The sequence below is a fragment of the Chrysochloris asiatica genome, unplaced genomic scaffold (assembly GCF_000296735.1).
Source record: "Chrysochloris asiatica unplaced genomic scaffold, ChrAsi1.0 scaffold00104, whole genome shotgun sequence".
Classification (NCBI taxonomy): Eukaryota; Metazoa; Chordata; class Mammalia; order Afrosoricida; family Chrysochloridae; genus Chrysochloris; species Chrysochloris asiatica.
The window spans coordinates 2,617,858-2,634,362 of record NW_006408622.1 but is presented as its reverse complement, the minus strand read 5'-3'; the positions used below and the strand labels follow the sequence as shown (position 1 = coordinate 2,634,362).

Here is a 16,505-nt window from a genome sequence, read left to right as displayed (position 1 = left end):
TCTCTATTTTCATAACAGAGAAAACCTAGTAAAGTTCAATAATAGCCATTTTAATGGGAAGAAAAGTCTGGCACTGCCAAGTGCTGAAACAGATGTGGAGCGCAGGAATTCTCACACTTCCTGGCTGGGAGGATAAATTGGCATCGTTTGGCAGGTAGCTGACCACATCTAGTAAAGCTGCAAAGGCATGTGCCCTTTGACATGACAATCCCACGTCTAAGAATGTGCCCTAGAGGAATTCACACACGTGGCACACATGTGCACAAGATGTCGATTGCTACGTCGTTTATAATGGTGAAAAAACTGGAAAGCAGCTTGTAGCCCACGAGGCGAGGGAACCAATAAATGGTGTTACATTCACACAAAGCAACGCTGCTGTAATGAAAAACGAGTGAGCCCAATCTTACATGTATCAACAGGGGACACCCTGAGAGCAGAATGCTGGGGGCAGTGGTGGCGGGAGTACACCCGTGACTCCTTCAGAGAAGATAGGACACAGAAGTCAAGGGAAGGGAGACAGGGTCAACAGTGATATTCCACATGGTAGCCTTGCTGAGACTAGAAGTCCTTCTAGAGAGGTCTGACCAGAGAGTGGGAAGTGAGGAAGAGGATGGCAGATAGAGGTGACACTTTTAAGATGGCTGCCTAGGCTGGGACGAGAGATGGGGCCGGACACTGAGAGAGGCCTCTGGGCCAGGCTAGGGCCAGGGTCAGGCCAAGCTGCCAGGAAGCCTGGCAGCCCCCACTGCTCTAAGAGGCTGCCCTACCCTCAGCACAGTCGACTCAGTTCTCAGCTCCTTACAGGACAGCCAATATGAGAGCAGTAACAAGATCAGCAATGGTCGTAGCAATTCTTAATGCTGTTCAGTGCCATTGAATCTGTCCCTCTTCACAGCTGCCTGTGTGTGACAGAATGAAGCATTGCCCGGTCCTGAGCCATCCTCACAGTCATTTCTGAGTTTGAATCAATTGTGGAAGCTACTGTGTGCCCAGCACTGTGTTAACCATTTTACACACACACCCCAAATCTGTGGGCCAGATCCTATTGTGAGCATCCCATTTCACAGCTGAGGAACACTGGACTTGGGGCCACAAAGCATTGTGCCCACACGGAAGTGACAGCATCAGGTGCCCATGTAGCTGCCTGCCTCAGAGTCCAGAGAAGAAATGGCATCTGTGTGGCCAAGGCAGGACAGTGTCCTACAGGAGGGAGGTCTGAGCAGGTGTGGATGGTAGGGTCTGAAATCACTGCGGTGGTCTAAGGAGGGCCCTGGGCTCTCAGGCATGCCCGATGGGAAATGCGTGATGCAGCTCCTTTTTATGGATGTCCCTGTCGCTTCCCTTCTTGTTCCCCACACACTGCATGGTAGTAATTCCATGTGGCATGAAAAGACAGAATTCCAGCCTTGTTTCCTCAGCCTCTGCCTCCAACCAGGCTCTGTGCACACTTTGCTCTACCTGCTGCTGGGAAAAACAAGTCCATTTGCAAGGTGATGTGCAAAAGCCCCTCATGACATCGCCGTGTGTTGCCTCTCCTGCCTCATCTTCCTCCTGCCACCTGTGAGTGCTGGCTGCTGGGAGGTTCCAGGTCTTACCTCTCAAGCAGAGCTGCTCCTTTTCTGTGCTCCCAGAGACCTCACTACAGGTGACACATATGGTCACTGGTTCAAACCCATCCAGCGGCACCACAGAAGAAAAGCCCAACAACCTGCTTCCGTGAAGAGTTCAGCCAAGAAAAGCCCATGGAGCCATTCTCTGTAATACACGGGGTCACCATGAGTCCGAATTGACTCTATGACAACAGGTTTGGGTTTTGTATGCATGTGGACCTCATGGCATTCTGCTGTTTACCTGACCCTCACATTATCACACCCTAAGAACCTTTGTCTCCAACACCTGGAAGTGCTTGATTCAGGGGGGTGGCGGGTACTTTGCACATTAATCCAAGGGAAGCCAACATTAGTGCAAAACAAGAGGAGTTGGCATTGATGTGGACCATGACTTCAAAGTGGGGAGTGTTCATTCAACAGAGGACAGCAGTGCTCTCCTGTCTGAGAAGCCTGTCAACTGAGCACAGTCGAGTCTTCGGGAGTTAAATTTGGAAATGGGAAGAGGTTGGAAAAATCTATGCTCATTGAATACAAAATGCAATCGTCTGCCGGTGCAGGAACTGAAGTATCTGCAGCAAATTATATTTAAGACTCCATTGTCACAGGCAGATTAGCTAATACTTGATTTTAAGTATAGGCTTCTAATGCCATTACTCCTGGTTAACTTTGCCTGGCAGGTAACCTTGTGGAACAAATGACTGCATTGCTTGAATAACATATTTGATCAAACAGGACAATTCTTTCAAAAATTGAGTTCTCTGTGGCAATTTGAGACCTGTAATCAGCAAATTAGATGATTACAGCAGGGATAAAAATAGTCTTCTAACAATGTCCAAGGTATAAATGTGATTTGAATTTCAAAATGTTGAACATGTGGTAGGAAAATGCACGGTTGGGTAAATATGACTAGACATTATCAGATTTGATTTCTCTTTCCACCCCTGCTCTAAGCTAAAGTCGATTTTTGCCTCAGTAAGCTCCGGTCCCCTTGTGTCTGAGTTCGAAGATGGAAGTACATCACCCACTGTGCTCCCAATGTTTAGAGGGTTCCACATCACTTTACTGCCCTCAAAAATGCAATCAGTTATTTATCCACGTGGTGTGAAAGTGTCTCCCTGAACCAGTAAGCTGCCCTTGTTCCCCACAGGAGAAACGGCATTGGAACACCTTCAACACCATCACCTGAGGACCAGTGGTCAGGTCTAGTCCCGGAGCGAGAGTAGGACAGTGTTCCACCATCCTCAGTCCAGGAGGGACAGGAAGTTCTCAGGAACCGCTGCGCAGTCTCTAACACAGGAAGTTGTCTAGGAGCCCCTCATCACCTCCCTGCTCTGGTTCTGCTGAGGCATCTGTACCTCAGGTTGACCTCCAGCTGCCATTTTTACTGCTGAGGTCTACTGTGGTATCGTCAAGTCTCAGTTGGTTTAAGCTACATTGCAGAACAAAAAATGGGTGCATAGATTCAACTAGTAAGGACCCAAAGTTTAACATGTGTTGATTCCTAGCAAACAGGATCTGCCCCTAAGTGGCAAAATCTGATTCTTACTTACTCGTAGCATTTAAGGCAGAACTATAGGGATTATGGATTTCACTTATCCATCCTGGAATTTACCTTTTATTAGCATGGATGACCTGTGGCAATGCTACCATTTTTAAAATCCTGATTGCCAGAAAGGTAGCATTTCTACAACTAAAATGTAAGGAACTTTGTTTTCAGCATATTCAGTAATATTCTTTGCAACATGATGGTTTGCCACACTATTTACCTCAAATGTACTTTCAAACAGGTGTTACCTTACCTCAGATGTGTCAAGATCTCCAACTTTTCATAAAACTTAGAAAACAAACATTTTTGGTACCATATTTTTACATAAAAATGCCAAATGTAAATTAACCATCTTTAGGAGTTTGCCAAATCACTTATAGATGATCGCCATTTAAAAATCACTGATTCATAAGTTGACACACAAGCTGAACAGATGTGGGAAGGCAAATGGGAGTACACACACAATTATATATAGGTTTGGCAGAGAATATGTATACATAAATGTATGTATTTGTACCATAAATACAGGAGGGTTTCAAAAAGTTCATGGCAACATTCCAGTTTTCAAGAAACTTTCTGAAGCCCCCTAATATATCCAAGGATATTGTAGAACAAGGGGGCAAAGTCCTGAAAACTCAGCCGTAAGTTTGAGGGAACAAGTCACTGGGTTTAGGGACTTAGGATCATAAATTTTGGGATACCTAGGCCAATTGGCCTACCATAGCCCACAAAGACATTTTTTACAGCCTACTTTGGTGAGGAGGGACTGGCGTCTTAAAAGATGCAAGCAGCCATCTAAGAAGTCTCTGTCTGTCTGGAACAAAGAAGCGTGAAGAAAATTTTTTGTTTCTAGGAAATGTTTAGTCCAAAGGACTAACAGACCACCCAAACTGTAGTCTCCACTACCCCGAGACAGCTATCACTACTAACCACTCTATCAGGATCACAATAGAAGGTCCTGGATAAAGTAGAAGGAAAATGTGGAAAACTCATACACACACAAAAAAGCTTACTCATGAAATCTATTGACTGAGGGAAACTCCAAGACTGTGGCCCTTGGACATTTTCCAGGTTTGGAGCTGAACCCACCCCTGGAATCAACTTTCATCCAAGCAATTGAGTCCTATAATACCGGGGATGGGCATCTCTGTCCAATCAACTACATAGGACAATTAGGGTATCTGGCCAAGAACAGAGCTCAGAGGTCAGGAAGAAGACCCAGGGAAGAAATGGAGGAGTGCTGCTGCACTGAGGGATTGTGACCAGTGTCAGGAAACACAAGGTGTGCGGATTACTGAATGGCAAATGAATTTGCTCTGTAAACTTTCACCGAACTACACTTAAACAAACAAGCATGGGCTTTGTAAGGCAAGAACATCTCTGCCTGAGACAAAAAATTGTGTCGTCAGGAGGGAACAGTCCCTGGAGAAGGACATACCTAAGCTAGTGTAGGGTCGGTGAAAAAGGACAAGACCCCCTCCCCAACCAATGGGATGGATGGTACAGTGGCAGCAGCAATGGACTCAAGCATGATGGTGAAGTTGGCGCAGGACCGGACAGTGTTCTGTTCTGATGTGTTGAGTCACAACTGACTTGGCACATAAAACACCATTTGACCAAATACCATTCTATGCTGATTTATAATTCATTTATTAGGAAAAAATGTATTAAAAATTTCCAGAAATTTAAAATCACAATGTCAAAATAGTAGGGTTTCTCTTCAACATTATATACAGTACAGATTAAAAATGACTTTATTTCAAAGACAGACTTTTATAAGATGAGGTAAAATAGCAAACAAAAAATAATCTCATTTATTTGCTCATTTGTCCTCCCTCGTTTGCACCCACCCATGCAAAAGAATTGTGAGGAAGTGAGACACCAGCCAGTGACAGGCTGCCGCTGTAAGGGTGGTTCCACAAAATCTGATCTGGGCTTCTTCACACACTGGGTCTCAGAGTGCACACCAACCTTTCCCATAGAGCAAGGCACTTGGTGATTCCAGCAATGGTCATGAACGACATGGCACTGAACAACTCAGAATTCTACTTGTGTTTTCCTCTTAAAAGTATAGTTTTAGGCTACTATGTTTCAGGTTCTTCAAACAAAAATTCACTTATTCTTTAGGTTAAGAGCTCAAGGGGCCCTCAGGAGGCAGGCAAGATTGCACATAAGGGTCATTTCAAAAGATTTCTTTTAAATGTATTTGCTTGGAAGACTTGAGCTTTAAGAAGATCAAGTCAAAAAGGAGAGCTTGATATTGCCACAGTGAAATTTGACTTCTAACTTAAATTATTAGGCACAGCTTATAAAACCGGCTGTCTCGAAGACAATATTACCTTTATTTAAAAACGGATACATAGCAGCACAAATAGTTCATAAAAGGCATTGTATATTGTCAACTGCTTGTGTGAGGAGCGGGCCTCTGGTACAGTTGGTTGTGGGCTCTAAATCAGTGCTCACAAGCACCTGTGCCATGAACAGGCCGCAGCTTGAACCCCTAGGGAGACCACCAGAACAGTGGCATGCCGCCACGTGGAGCCTTTGTTATCTGTGTGACTGTCAATCAAGTCAAGTATCACCCTCCTTAGCAGCATCTGGAGCACTCATGCGTGTTCTGGAGGTGGCTGGTGTACTTGACCCATTAATTTCAAAAAAAAAAAAAAATCAAAGTATTCAATAAAGCCCACTTCTCCCTGTCCCAATGCCATTAACAGAAAACCCTCTGTAGAGGAAGAGACATACTCTTCCATTTATGTATCTGGAAAAGCTAGCGTGCACCTCTGCTGTAGCAGACAGAAGAAAAAAGGAGCAGGCGCTCCCAACACCCCTGTCTTTGGGGTAGAATGCAGGTGGGATTACATTGGTTCCTGCTCGTTGCTCTGCTTCTTGCTGCTCTGAGGAGGGGTGAGTACCCCAGTGGGCAGAGGAGAAATCCTATTTTGATCAGACAACAAGGCTTTCTTTCCTTGGACTTTCTCCTGTTGATAATAAAAAGGGAGAAATGTTAAAAGTAAGCAGTATCTTTTGGGCTTAATTTAACTGGGTTTTTCCTATGAAACAACCAAAAGAACAAATAGTGAAGAGAATCCCCTAAACTGCCTGGTCTTCACAGTACTTAGAAGCAGCAGTAGCTGTTGACCAGAATTTTTGACAAAATTCAAAGAATTAAGCTTTTGTTAGAGAATCAGGAAAGTGGAGAGGCTATTTAAAAACATGCTTACAAATCTGTCTGGGAAAAGGATCGACTGACACAAGCAACAGTACTGACCAGCAAATCCAGGCTGTTTATGTGGGTCTGAACATGGTGTGTCTCTTCAAGAGGGATCCCCCGGAAGTACTTCAGCTTGGAACTTCCGGTCTCCCTTATCACCATGGCAAACGGAACCATCCACTTAACACACTTCTCAATATCACACCACTCATATCCTGCAATGAAAACAGAATTTTTATTCTCATTCTGAAGGTGACAAGGTGTTTGACGTTTATACTCCTTGTGACCTCATTGGAAAGGCAATGTACCTGAAACCTTTTGCATCAATTCAGATGACGAGAAATGATACATGGCAGAAGCAGCAAGAACACCGTAGGAGAATTCCAAGGAGTCATAATCCAGGGAACAGAGATCTAACAGCTGTGGGAAAGAAAAGAACAAAGAAACTGTCAGCACACCTCCCTTCTAGAGTGGTCACCTAGTGGTAGGGCAGGCAGCCCAGAGGAAATGAAGCCACTCACCTCTGCGATCTGTACGAAGATTTCCTGGGGGTACTGAGGCAACAGCACCTCAGAAAAGTCATTCAGGTATGCGACTTGCATGTATACGTTCAGCCAGGACACAACAGTCAGGGGACTTAAATGCCACTTCAAAGCCTAAAGGAAAACAGAGAAAAGAGAGGGGAAAAGGAAGATATTCTGCTCCCAAAGGGAGCATTCTCTCTGGCCTCTAGCAGAGTTCAAAGAACAGCCCAGGTTCTGAGCCACAATGTGTCCAGCTGGAGAACACCAAGAACCTCACAGTTAATAGGGAGAAGATATTATGCACGTACTTAAAAAGGACGGAAAAATCAACTTGTAACCTACCTTCATAATGACTAATTCCATGTTAAGAATGTCACTCCCTGAACAAGCCCCATCTGTAACATAAGCAAACTGGTGCAGCTTTGGAGGATAGATTTCCTAGGAGGAAAGAAAAAGACACCAGTAGCAAAAAGTGAATCCCTAATAGTTGGAACTTATCTAAAATTCATTTCTTTGTGCCCTGGCACAGAAAGAAAGGGAAGAGGGCATACGGATGGACTACGTACAGAAGCCATTCCAGAGTAGAACATGTATTCACTGTAAAAGAAAACCCCCAACCCACCAAAAAACAACAAAGAACACATGAACTTTGTTTCATTTACTCATCTGGAATATTTTTTAAAATTTCATCTTTTCAATGGCTTTACCAACATGTACAACCACACCAAAATTTGAATCCTTTTAAATCAACTAACATTGCCTGAAAAAATGTAAGTTTCCACAACATGAAGTCCCTTATTCTAAGTAATATCCGCATTAAAAAGCTCAGTTAACATTTTGCTTTAATTAGCTACCTAACCTAAGCATTTTACACGCACATTCACTAATTCTCCCTCTTCTTGGTTAGTTTCTAGCCTTTTTTTTGCAGGTGTCAACTTTAAACAACCTAAAATTAGAGAAAATTAGGATATATGCCACAGACAAAATAGTCAATCTCTTTCCCTAATCTCAGCAGAAGTCCAGAAACAGCATGTGCTACATACAAAACAGTTTCTAAATGACTTACCTCAAGTTTGGCAGCGATAAACAAACATGAAATCCCAATAAGCTGCAGGAGCGTTTTCACAACATTCTCTTGTGTTGCCATATAGCGGTCAAAGAAATCTTGTGCCAAGTAAAATGTCTCCCTGTGAAGTTTATACACTTCACAGACCTGAAAAAATGCATTGAGTCCAATTTAGAGCAGTTGGTGGGGGGAGGCTTGTTATGAGTTTGGGGGAGGGGCAAGTGAAACAACTTTGCTTTTCCCAAAGGATGGTCACCTTGTTTGTCCCTGAGCACTTGCACAATGAAAAGCTGTGCTTCCTAGAATAGTAAGAATAAACGTTCACAGGACTAGAGAAAGAAGACTCGTCCAAAGGTGGTGACTTCATGGAGAAAGAAGTTACGAATTCTATCAGACCAAATGGCCTCGCTCTTCACAACTGATTCTAAAAATTCACGCATTCCCTCATTACTGGGCAGTTTTAGTAAGAGTTTTAAAGCGGGAACACACATTTAAAGACTATATCACAAGAGACTTCTCAGAGGGGTGCAGAGGTGAGGAACATAACGTCACTTCAGACAAGCATGTCTGTGAATTGTGGGCTCTAGATCTGTCCCATTAAAGACATAAAGGTAACCATTCTTTTTTACCCTCCCCATACGACCTTTTTTGATTGCCTTTAAGAACATTCATTCAAAACATAATGGCCATCATTGGCATTATGTAGCAAGGAATCTTGAAGTCTTCTTGTGAGAATGAATCTAAGCCTAAGAGGTTCAGATGTATTACAGCTAACACTTCAAGAAATGATGGAAGTTCCAAAGGGCACAAAGAGTTATCTAATACAGGCTGGGACTATGGTGGGCAAAAAACAACTGCCATAACCTTCTCAGTTGACCTCTGTGCCTTGAATGTAACTGGCCCACAGATCCCCTTGGCAGCCACTGTTTTGACTGGAGCGTTTTTGAAGGCACCCAAAGAAGACTAAGACAAGTATATGATTGAGATCTTGTCTGTACTCATGTATGGATCATAGACATGGGTGAGGCACATTCTACTAAAAATAAACCCACAGGGATGAACTAGAACCCTGATAGCAATTCTTTCTGATTTACCCTCGTATTGTTAGATATAATTCTATAGATTAAGGGGAATGGAATTCAAGGAGTATAAAGGAATGATATAAGATTTCTGGCTGTTAAAGATACATTTGTTCATATATTCTTAAAATGTATGACCCTGGCTACCAAACAGCTGGTATTTGCACTCCACTGGGTACACTTAATAGAATTTAATTAGCAAGAAGCAATTATCAATATTTATAATACATTGGGAAATATAACCTTTACAATATAAACTGATGAAAAAATATGTCAACTCTCAGTTGGAAATGACTCAATGGAACCAAACAACAAAATGATCTAGGGCATAAAACGACTTTAGAAAATTCTTTTTAGAATCTGTCAGTGGAATGAAACACACAGAGATCATAATAGTGTAGAGGATTGTAGAAATGGTCATTGCTTCCAGTTAGCAGACAGACTCAGCTCACCTCCATCAGCCAGTCCAGAAGAATGGCTCGCATTTTCGGCTGCAGAAGGGGGTGACGCAGTAGAAAGTGCTTGTCCCTCACGTAGGTCATTTCTTTGCTTAACATGACTTTCCAAACCTCCTCTCTATTGGCCCAGCTATGAAATACAGACAAGTGTCAGAAAGTCTCCACACAGATGAGGAGCAAGTGAAAGCCTGGGGAAGAGCAACCAGGCACGCAGTTGGCACACACTTACTTCAGCACTGGCAGCGGGATGGCTCTAGGTGTCATGACTCTAGCCAGTGTGGATCCAGGAGAGGTGAAGTCCTGAGGAGGTTCCTGGGTAGAACTTGAGTCTGCCATCTCCTCCTCCTCCTCCTTTTTCACCTCCTCCTCCTTTTTCACCTCCTCCTCCTCCTTTTTCACCTCCTCCTCCTCCTCCTCTTTCATCTCCTCATCCCCCTCTTTGTCAGGTATGGGGATCTGGGTGCAGGGGTTTTCACACACTGCATTATTGTCCCAAGTCTGTGAAAGGAAAAAACATCTTGGTCGTGGGGTTGGATGTATACTGGTTATTTTCACATTCGCTGATTTGCAGATCAGCTGGTATTTTAAAAACATTAAGTTTGAACCATCAACCTTTCAAGTAGTAGCTTAATGATTTGCACCACCAGGGACAACCCTACCGAGGGATTATTTGCTCAGAATTCAAAGATTTCGTTTTTTATCAAGTGCAACTAATCTTCTAAAATGTCTTAAAAGTGCAAGATAGAAAAAAATCAACAGATTGCCATCCTTATTAAAACCAAACCTACTACTGTAAAGGCGACTCCAACTCAATATGCTTTTCTTTTACAGTTCTTGGATACTTAAGTTTCATTCAAATTAATATTTAGAAAAGACTCAGGTCATTTCACGATTTGGAAATTTTTCTTTTTGGGTTCCTCTATGGGACTTCATATTGTAAGAAGTCTATGTTCGATTTTCAAAATGATTCAACAATGATTTGTGTTGGAGCCTCCACAGGTAACAGTCTTGCCAGTAATGGAAACCCCGTGGAAGTTTGCATTTTTGGCTTTTTTTTTTAACAGAACACCTTCAGTCCCATAAAGCACCTCTCCACTCACTGTGCAGAGAAGCGGGCATGCAGATCATCTAGCACAGCTCCTGCCAACAGTGGTGTGAAAGGGCAAGCTCCTCTCTCCCAGTTCCAGTATCAGGAGCTGACAGCATTTCCTTGATTCAAAGGACCCCACTACAACTACTGTAAGTTCATTTTGCTCTTCCTTCAAGAAGACTGACTCCTAGTGTTGAAGCCAGAAGCTGGGTGCCACCCTCCACAGCCAGATGTCTGGCACAGCAGACAGCAGCAGGCCTTTGGAGATAAACTGGTAGCAGTTAACCACAAGTAAGCAACTGGTTCCCAATGCTGGCCTTTTAAAGATGAAGCCAAAGAGAAAAGTCTGAGTCCTTAACTTGCATGTACACCAAGTTTCAAAGGAAGGAAGATCGGCCTGAGTTTAAGAAATAATGGGAGAGCAAGAGTCCAACTGTGATTATTCCTAATCATCCCTGATTCCCTAGGTCACAGCTAAAGAGAAAACCACCTCACACAAAATTATTTTCTAATAAGAATTGACAAACTCCCAGATTCGGCTCCGAAACTCATGTTGGGTCACATGTAAAAAAATTAAACAAAACAGGTATATCTGTTTAATGAATTTTAGATGTCAGGTGCTGTGGCATGGAACTGCCCCATCGGGTTTTCCTGGCTGGATTTTTATGGGAGCCGATTGCTAGACCTTTCTCCCACAAAACTGCCTGGTGGGTTTGAACTGCCAACTTTTCAGTGAGCAGTAGACAAGGACACCATTCCAAAACAGATGGATACATTTCCAGCTATCTACTCTACACACAGAAACCTATTCTCGTTAAGTCTTTCGCAACCTTGAAAATGCCTTCCAGTGGGGAATCATATGGCTACTCGCTTATCACAGCATCAACGTTCCACCGCCCAGGGACAGGGTCAAGCCTACGGCATCCTAGGACTTGCTCAGGTTATCCTTGAGATCAGAATGTATTCAAAAAACACCAACACTTTGCTTTATCTTCTGTTAAAATTTTCTTTTCCACTTGAAACACAGCTAGGAAAATCATTGTGAATTTTATAAGGAGGGATTTGTCTTACAATAGTTGCAAAATCAACTTGCTTCATTAGAAGTTTTGTCTTTTTCAGGGCATGAATGAATTTAGGATATGTTGTCCAATCCCTTTCCTGAAGTCAAGTATTTCTTTTAATGGAGAAAGAAATCTCCAATCCCAAGTTCCCTACTCCATGGATCCTCCCCAGAAACGTTTTCATACTAAGGTTTTACATGCAGCAAGAACTACTGTTGAGGACAATGTGGCCTATCAACTTTGAAGACCCTCACTCTAGACCCAGCTGCCATGGCTACTGTTTACTCATTGTCCTAACCCAGTAGGGACCATGGCACTCAGTTTATAAACTACTCCTGCCCAACTTTTATCAGTGATAGAAGGCCTGACCAGCTAGTTTGAAGAGAGACTGCTCCCCCTAGTTGAGTCCTAACTATAGCCTCAGCCATTTCTGGAGGTAGAGAGATAATGTCAGCTTTTTCTGCAGGGAACTGGAGATATTATAGTGATAGAAGCCTGCATACAGGAATTTTGGCAGAAACTATTTAAAGGAGGGACAAGAAAAATGCACTCGTCCATGGAAAATGTGTTGAGACATACACATCATTACACAATATGTTCTACAACACTGAGGCCAGAGGAGCCCTGATCACAGCAGGTAACTACTGGATGGGCTGGACGAAATTCCAGGACCAGGAAGAGGGGAGGGTTCCACACCTGCTCCAAGTAGGGGGAGGGGGTGGGGGCGGGGCGGCAGGAAGATTTTTAAGCTAAGATTTTTAAGCTAAGTCATTGCTTACAAACACACACAAGTAGCCATCACCCAATATACCCCCAAAGCTGTGTCCTCCCTGAGTCTTAAAGAGACAAGGTTGTAGGCCTGACTGCCCCTTGAGTGCACACAATGCTGAGTTACTTTATTCCTTAACTAGGCCTCAGTTTCTTCATGGGGACAAGGGAAAAAGGAATTTAAAAAAACCAAGCCAGATGCTATGGAGTCGGTTCTCACTCATTACAACCCGATGTGTTGCAGGGCGTTTATAAGGGGTGACCTTTCAGAAGCAAATAACCAGGTCTTTCTTCCAAAGGCACCTTTGGGTGGGGGCGAGGGAAGGATTAAATTACTAGAGGTTCACTCTGGTTCCTCCAGCTAGCATATATCCATAATCTCAAAGGCGGTTTGCTAGTCAGCAGCACACCACCTTCCTGGAATCCCAAGGCTGGCAGAAGTGTACGGCCTACTGGCGGTACACTGCTCAACTATTTGGACCATGTGTCCTAAGAGAAAAGACCTTCAGCAGCAGGCAAGAGACTATAAATCCCATTTGACAGTAAAGAGAGAGAGCCCACCAAGTAAGCACATATACCTGATTGTCCGACTGGCTTTTCACAGTCTTCTCAGTTTTGGCCATTTCTTCATCTGGATCCTGCAAAAACTACCATAAACATTCCCCCCCACATAGAAACACACCGAACAGGTCAAAGACAAACACACACAGAGAAAACAAGAAATTGATTAGGTTCTGAGCACCATTTCTGCCAAAGGCACCCCCGACAAAGCCCCTTTTGACAAGTCTGAGGGCAGAGGCTAGTCTGGTAGCCAGGTAAGTTGGGGGGTCCCTCCCCCACCTGTCTCCTTTGTACTCACCACGGCCACATTCGCCTTCCTTTTCCTGGAGCGAGCAGAGAAATCGCTGCTGCTGCTGCTGCTGCTGCTGCTACTACCGCTGCAGCCTTCTTCCTTCCCCATGTCTCCTTCCATCGCATCTCTGCACAGCCCGGGTAGTACCAAGACAGGGGTGAGGTCCCCCCAAACTCGCCCCCTCCCCTGCCCCTCCCCCACCCCCCGCAGCGGCCAGGCCACTCACCTCTCCTTCGGCATGGTGCAGGGTGTGAGCTCCGACCACAGGCCTGGGGAAGGACACGACGCGGGTGAGGGGGGGAGGGGGCCCGAGGGACCCGGGCCGCCCGCCCGGGCACCCCTCCCCCTCCCGCGCGGGCGGTGGCGGCCGCGGGAGCCTCCTGGGCCGGCCGGGAAAATGGCCGATGGGCCCGGGGTGGCCTGTCACCCGCAGCGCCGCCAACAGCCCGCGAACCTGGATTCGAACCAGGGGTCAGCGGAGCTCGGACGACCCCGAGACCCTCGCCAGCATATTGCCTCCCTCGGAATCTGAGCTGCCTTAGTCTCCCTTCAGCACCTCTCCCTCACCGTGTCTCCGAGCCACCCTCCCCGGGGGACCCCGCGCAGACGCCTCCCGGGACGTGGAGACCCCGCTTCCGCCCCACCCCTGGTAAGGCCCGGTCCGGCCCGACGGGGCCTGGGAGCTCTGGGAGTTCTCGCCTGTCGTCCGGGTTCTGGCAGCCCACAGCGGCGCCCTTACCCGAAGCCGTCTCTGGGGCGGACAGGCGAGCACGAGCCGAGGCAGGCGGCAGGCGGCGGGCGGCGAACGGGAAGCCGGGAGGCGGGCGAACGCGCGACGGTGGTGGCGGGATCCGCGCCTCCCCCTACACCGCTCTGGATGCCGAGGCGGCTGCTCCTGCGCCCGGCTTCGAGCGGGACATTTAAAAATCCCAGCGCGCGGAACCGGCCCCCGGCCCGCCCTCGCGCCCTCCCGCCAGCCTCCGCCCCGCCCCTGTCCAGAGCCCCTGAGCGGCTGCTAGCGGGGACAGGCCCGCCCAGCCACCGCCCTCAGGACGGCCTCCGCCACCAAGCCAGCCAGCAGAGGCGTCCTGGTACCTCCAGGGGCGGGGCGAAGGGCGGGACCTCTCCGGGGCGGGGCTAAGTGACAGGGTCTGCGCGCCGCCGGAGGGCCGGGGCGCGGGATGGAGGGGGCGGGGCCTGAGTAGCAGCTACTCCGCGGGCGGGCCGCGGGACCGCGCAGGGGCGGGGCCTGAGCTCGGGTCGCGTGCGGGATGAACGCGGGAGATGTTGGCGCGAGTGCCGCGGAGGGGCAGGTAGTGGAACTCCACAGGCAGGACCACGTGGCATCAGAGCGGCTGGCAGCCGCGTGGCCGTCGTGGGTAGTATGTAAACACTGCGAATAAGAAGGGCTCGGGCCCGTCTGAGGGCCTGGATGAGCGGATGCAGGAGAGGGTTGGTTCTGGAGGGCCTGCCGTCCGATCGTCTGCCGGCCGTGCGCGCGCACAGTCTTTCCAGGCACGTCCTCCCCGCCCTGAGACGCAGGCAGGGTTCCGGGCCCTGGGTGCAGGGCGGGGACGTGTCCAAGGTCACAGCGCGTGGTCGCCAGCCCTAGAACCAGGACTTATGGCCGCGGGTCTAGGGCCTCCTGTGTACCTGCTGTTTGCCGTGGCAATGTGCACTGCCTCATCCATCCAAATGTCTATAAACTTACTCATTCACCTAATAAGCCAGCACCCTCCTGGTGACCCTCCATGAGGACCCTCCCCCACAAGACCTTCCCTGGGTACCAGCAGGCCTTCACACCCTGGATACCATCAGCCTTAGGATCAAATCCACACTCCCCACTCAGGCCGACAGTGCCCCACATGAACTGCCCCCTTCTTACCTCTTAGACCTCTTCAGTCCTCTGCCCTTTCTCACCTCGGGGCATCTGAATTTGTTTTCCCCTCATCTGGACCAGTGTGCTACTCATTCCCCCAAGGGGTTTTGGAGGGTCTTCACAGTGATCACATAATCTAAAGAGCACCTCTCCCCACAGAAGTACCTCTTGTCTCAGTGCCTTGCTGCTGTGGTCCTTGTTTAGTTTTACTCTCCATCCTTACCTATCTTGTTCAAGGCTGTCTCCTCCAGCTCTTGGCCTAGTGTCTGGAGGAAGGGGACTCAAATCATATTTGTGAACGAGTGAAACATACACTACCCAAGCTTTTGGTCTTATATGCTCGTGGAAACACAGGTATTGTCTCTGAAAGTCCTTTCTGTACTCAACTTCTGAAAGGACCATATAACAGGGGGATCTCTCCTGATTCACAGTCTGTGTCTTGTCATCCTATTAAACGTGTGTCTTCCTAGAAGTCCTGGTCAGTGGATTGATGATCCCTCAGAGACTCTGACTTGTTCTGGGTGGCTTAGGCAGGCATGAAACCCAGGCTTCTGAACTGTGTGCTCTTTGGTAATAACCGTTAATGTTGCATGCCAGCAAGTTGATTCCAACTCATAACAGGTTATCATAAACAAACTTCCAAAATGGCAGCAGTGGTCTAAATCCATCAAAGCATAATCTCAGTAAAACTTCACAATAGCCTTGTGCCACTGTGATTGTCCTATTTAACAAAAGGCAACAGTCTACTTCCTAGTGTCGTTGTGAGGATGGAGGTATGAGGGTGAATCACTTAGTACAGTGCCTGGCACAGAGAAGTGCTCGACAAATGACAGTTATAATGATTACAATGATACATGAGATGGTTTTCCATAGTGGTTGTAGCAATTTACACTCCTACTAGTAATGAATGACAGGTCATTCACTGAAGCTCAGTATCCCAGCTGACATGTTCATCAGCAGCAGAATGGCTAACGTTTGATATATTTATTCAATGGAACACTTCTCAACGGTCAAAAAGAACAAACCTCCGAAATACACAGCAATATGGATGCCTCTCAAAGACATAATATTGAGTGTAAGAAGCTGGACACAAAGACTTTTTACAAGAGACAGGGACTCTTGTCAACCACAGAGGCTGCCCAGAGCTGCTGCACCACAGCGCTGGGGAAGGACTGTGGGAAAGCCCTGGAGGCTTGGCTCCAGTCATCCCTCAGTGCTGGAAACTTGTCCGCACATGCCTGCCAGGCCTGCGAGACTCAAGTCCCATTATCAACGCTCCTCGAGGCTTCGTTACTGCTCAGGCTGCACTCACACTACTGTGGGGGTAGAGGGACAGGGGAGTGACAAACCATGGGGG

At 46.8% G+C, this 16,505-nt stretch overlaps 1 protein-coding gene across 1 annotated transcript; it reads right to left on the bottom strand.

The window, feature by feature from the left end:
* Window positions 1–6,014: 6,014 nt before the first annotated feature.
* Window positions 6,015–13,509, bottom strand: CCNE1 (cyclin E1). Its single transcript, XM_006867384.1, has 12 exons — window positions 13,496–13,509; window positions 13,276–13,396; window positions 12,995–13,063; window positions 9,919–9,995; window positions 9,727–9,789; window positions 9,492–9,627; window positions 7,961–8,107; window positions 7,237–7,332; window positions 6,892–7,026; window positions 6,679–6,790; window positions 6,428–6,585; window positions 6,015–6,137 (listed from the first exon to the last, which is right to left on the bottom strand). Exons 1-12 carry the CDS (start codon window positions 13,507–13,509, stop codon window positions 6,015–6,017), a joined length of 1,251 nt encoding a protein of 416 aa, XP_006867446.1.
* Window positions 13,510–16,505: the final 2,996 nt, after the last annotated feature.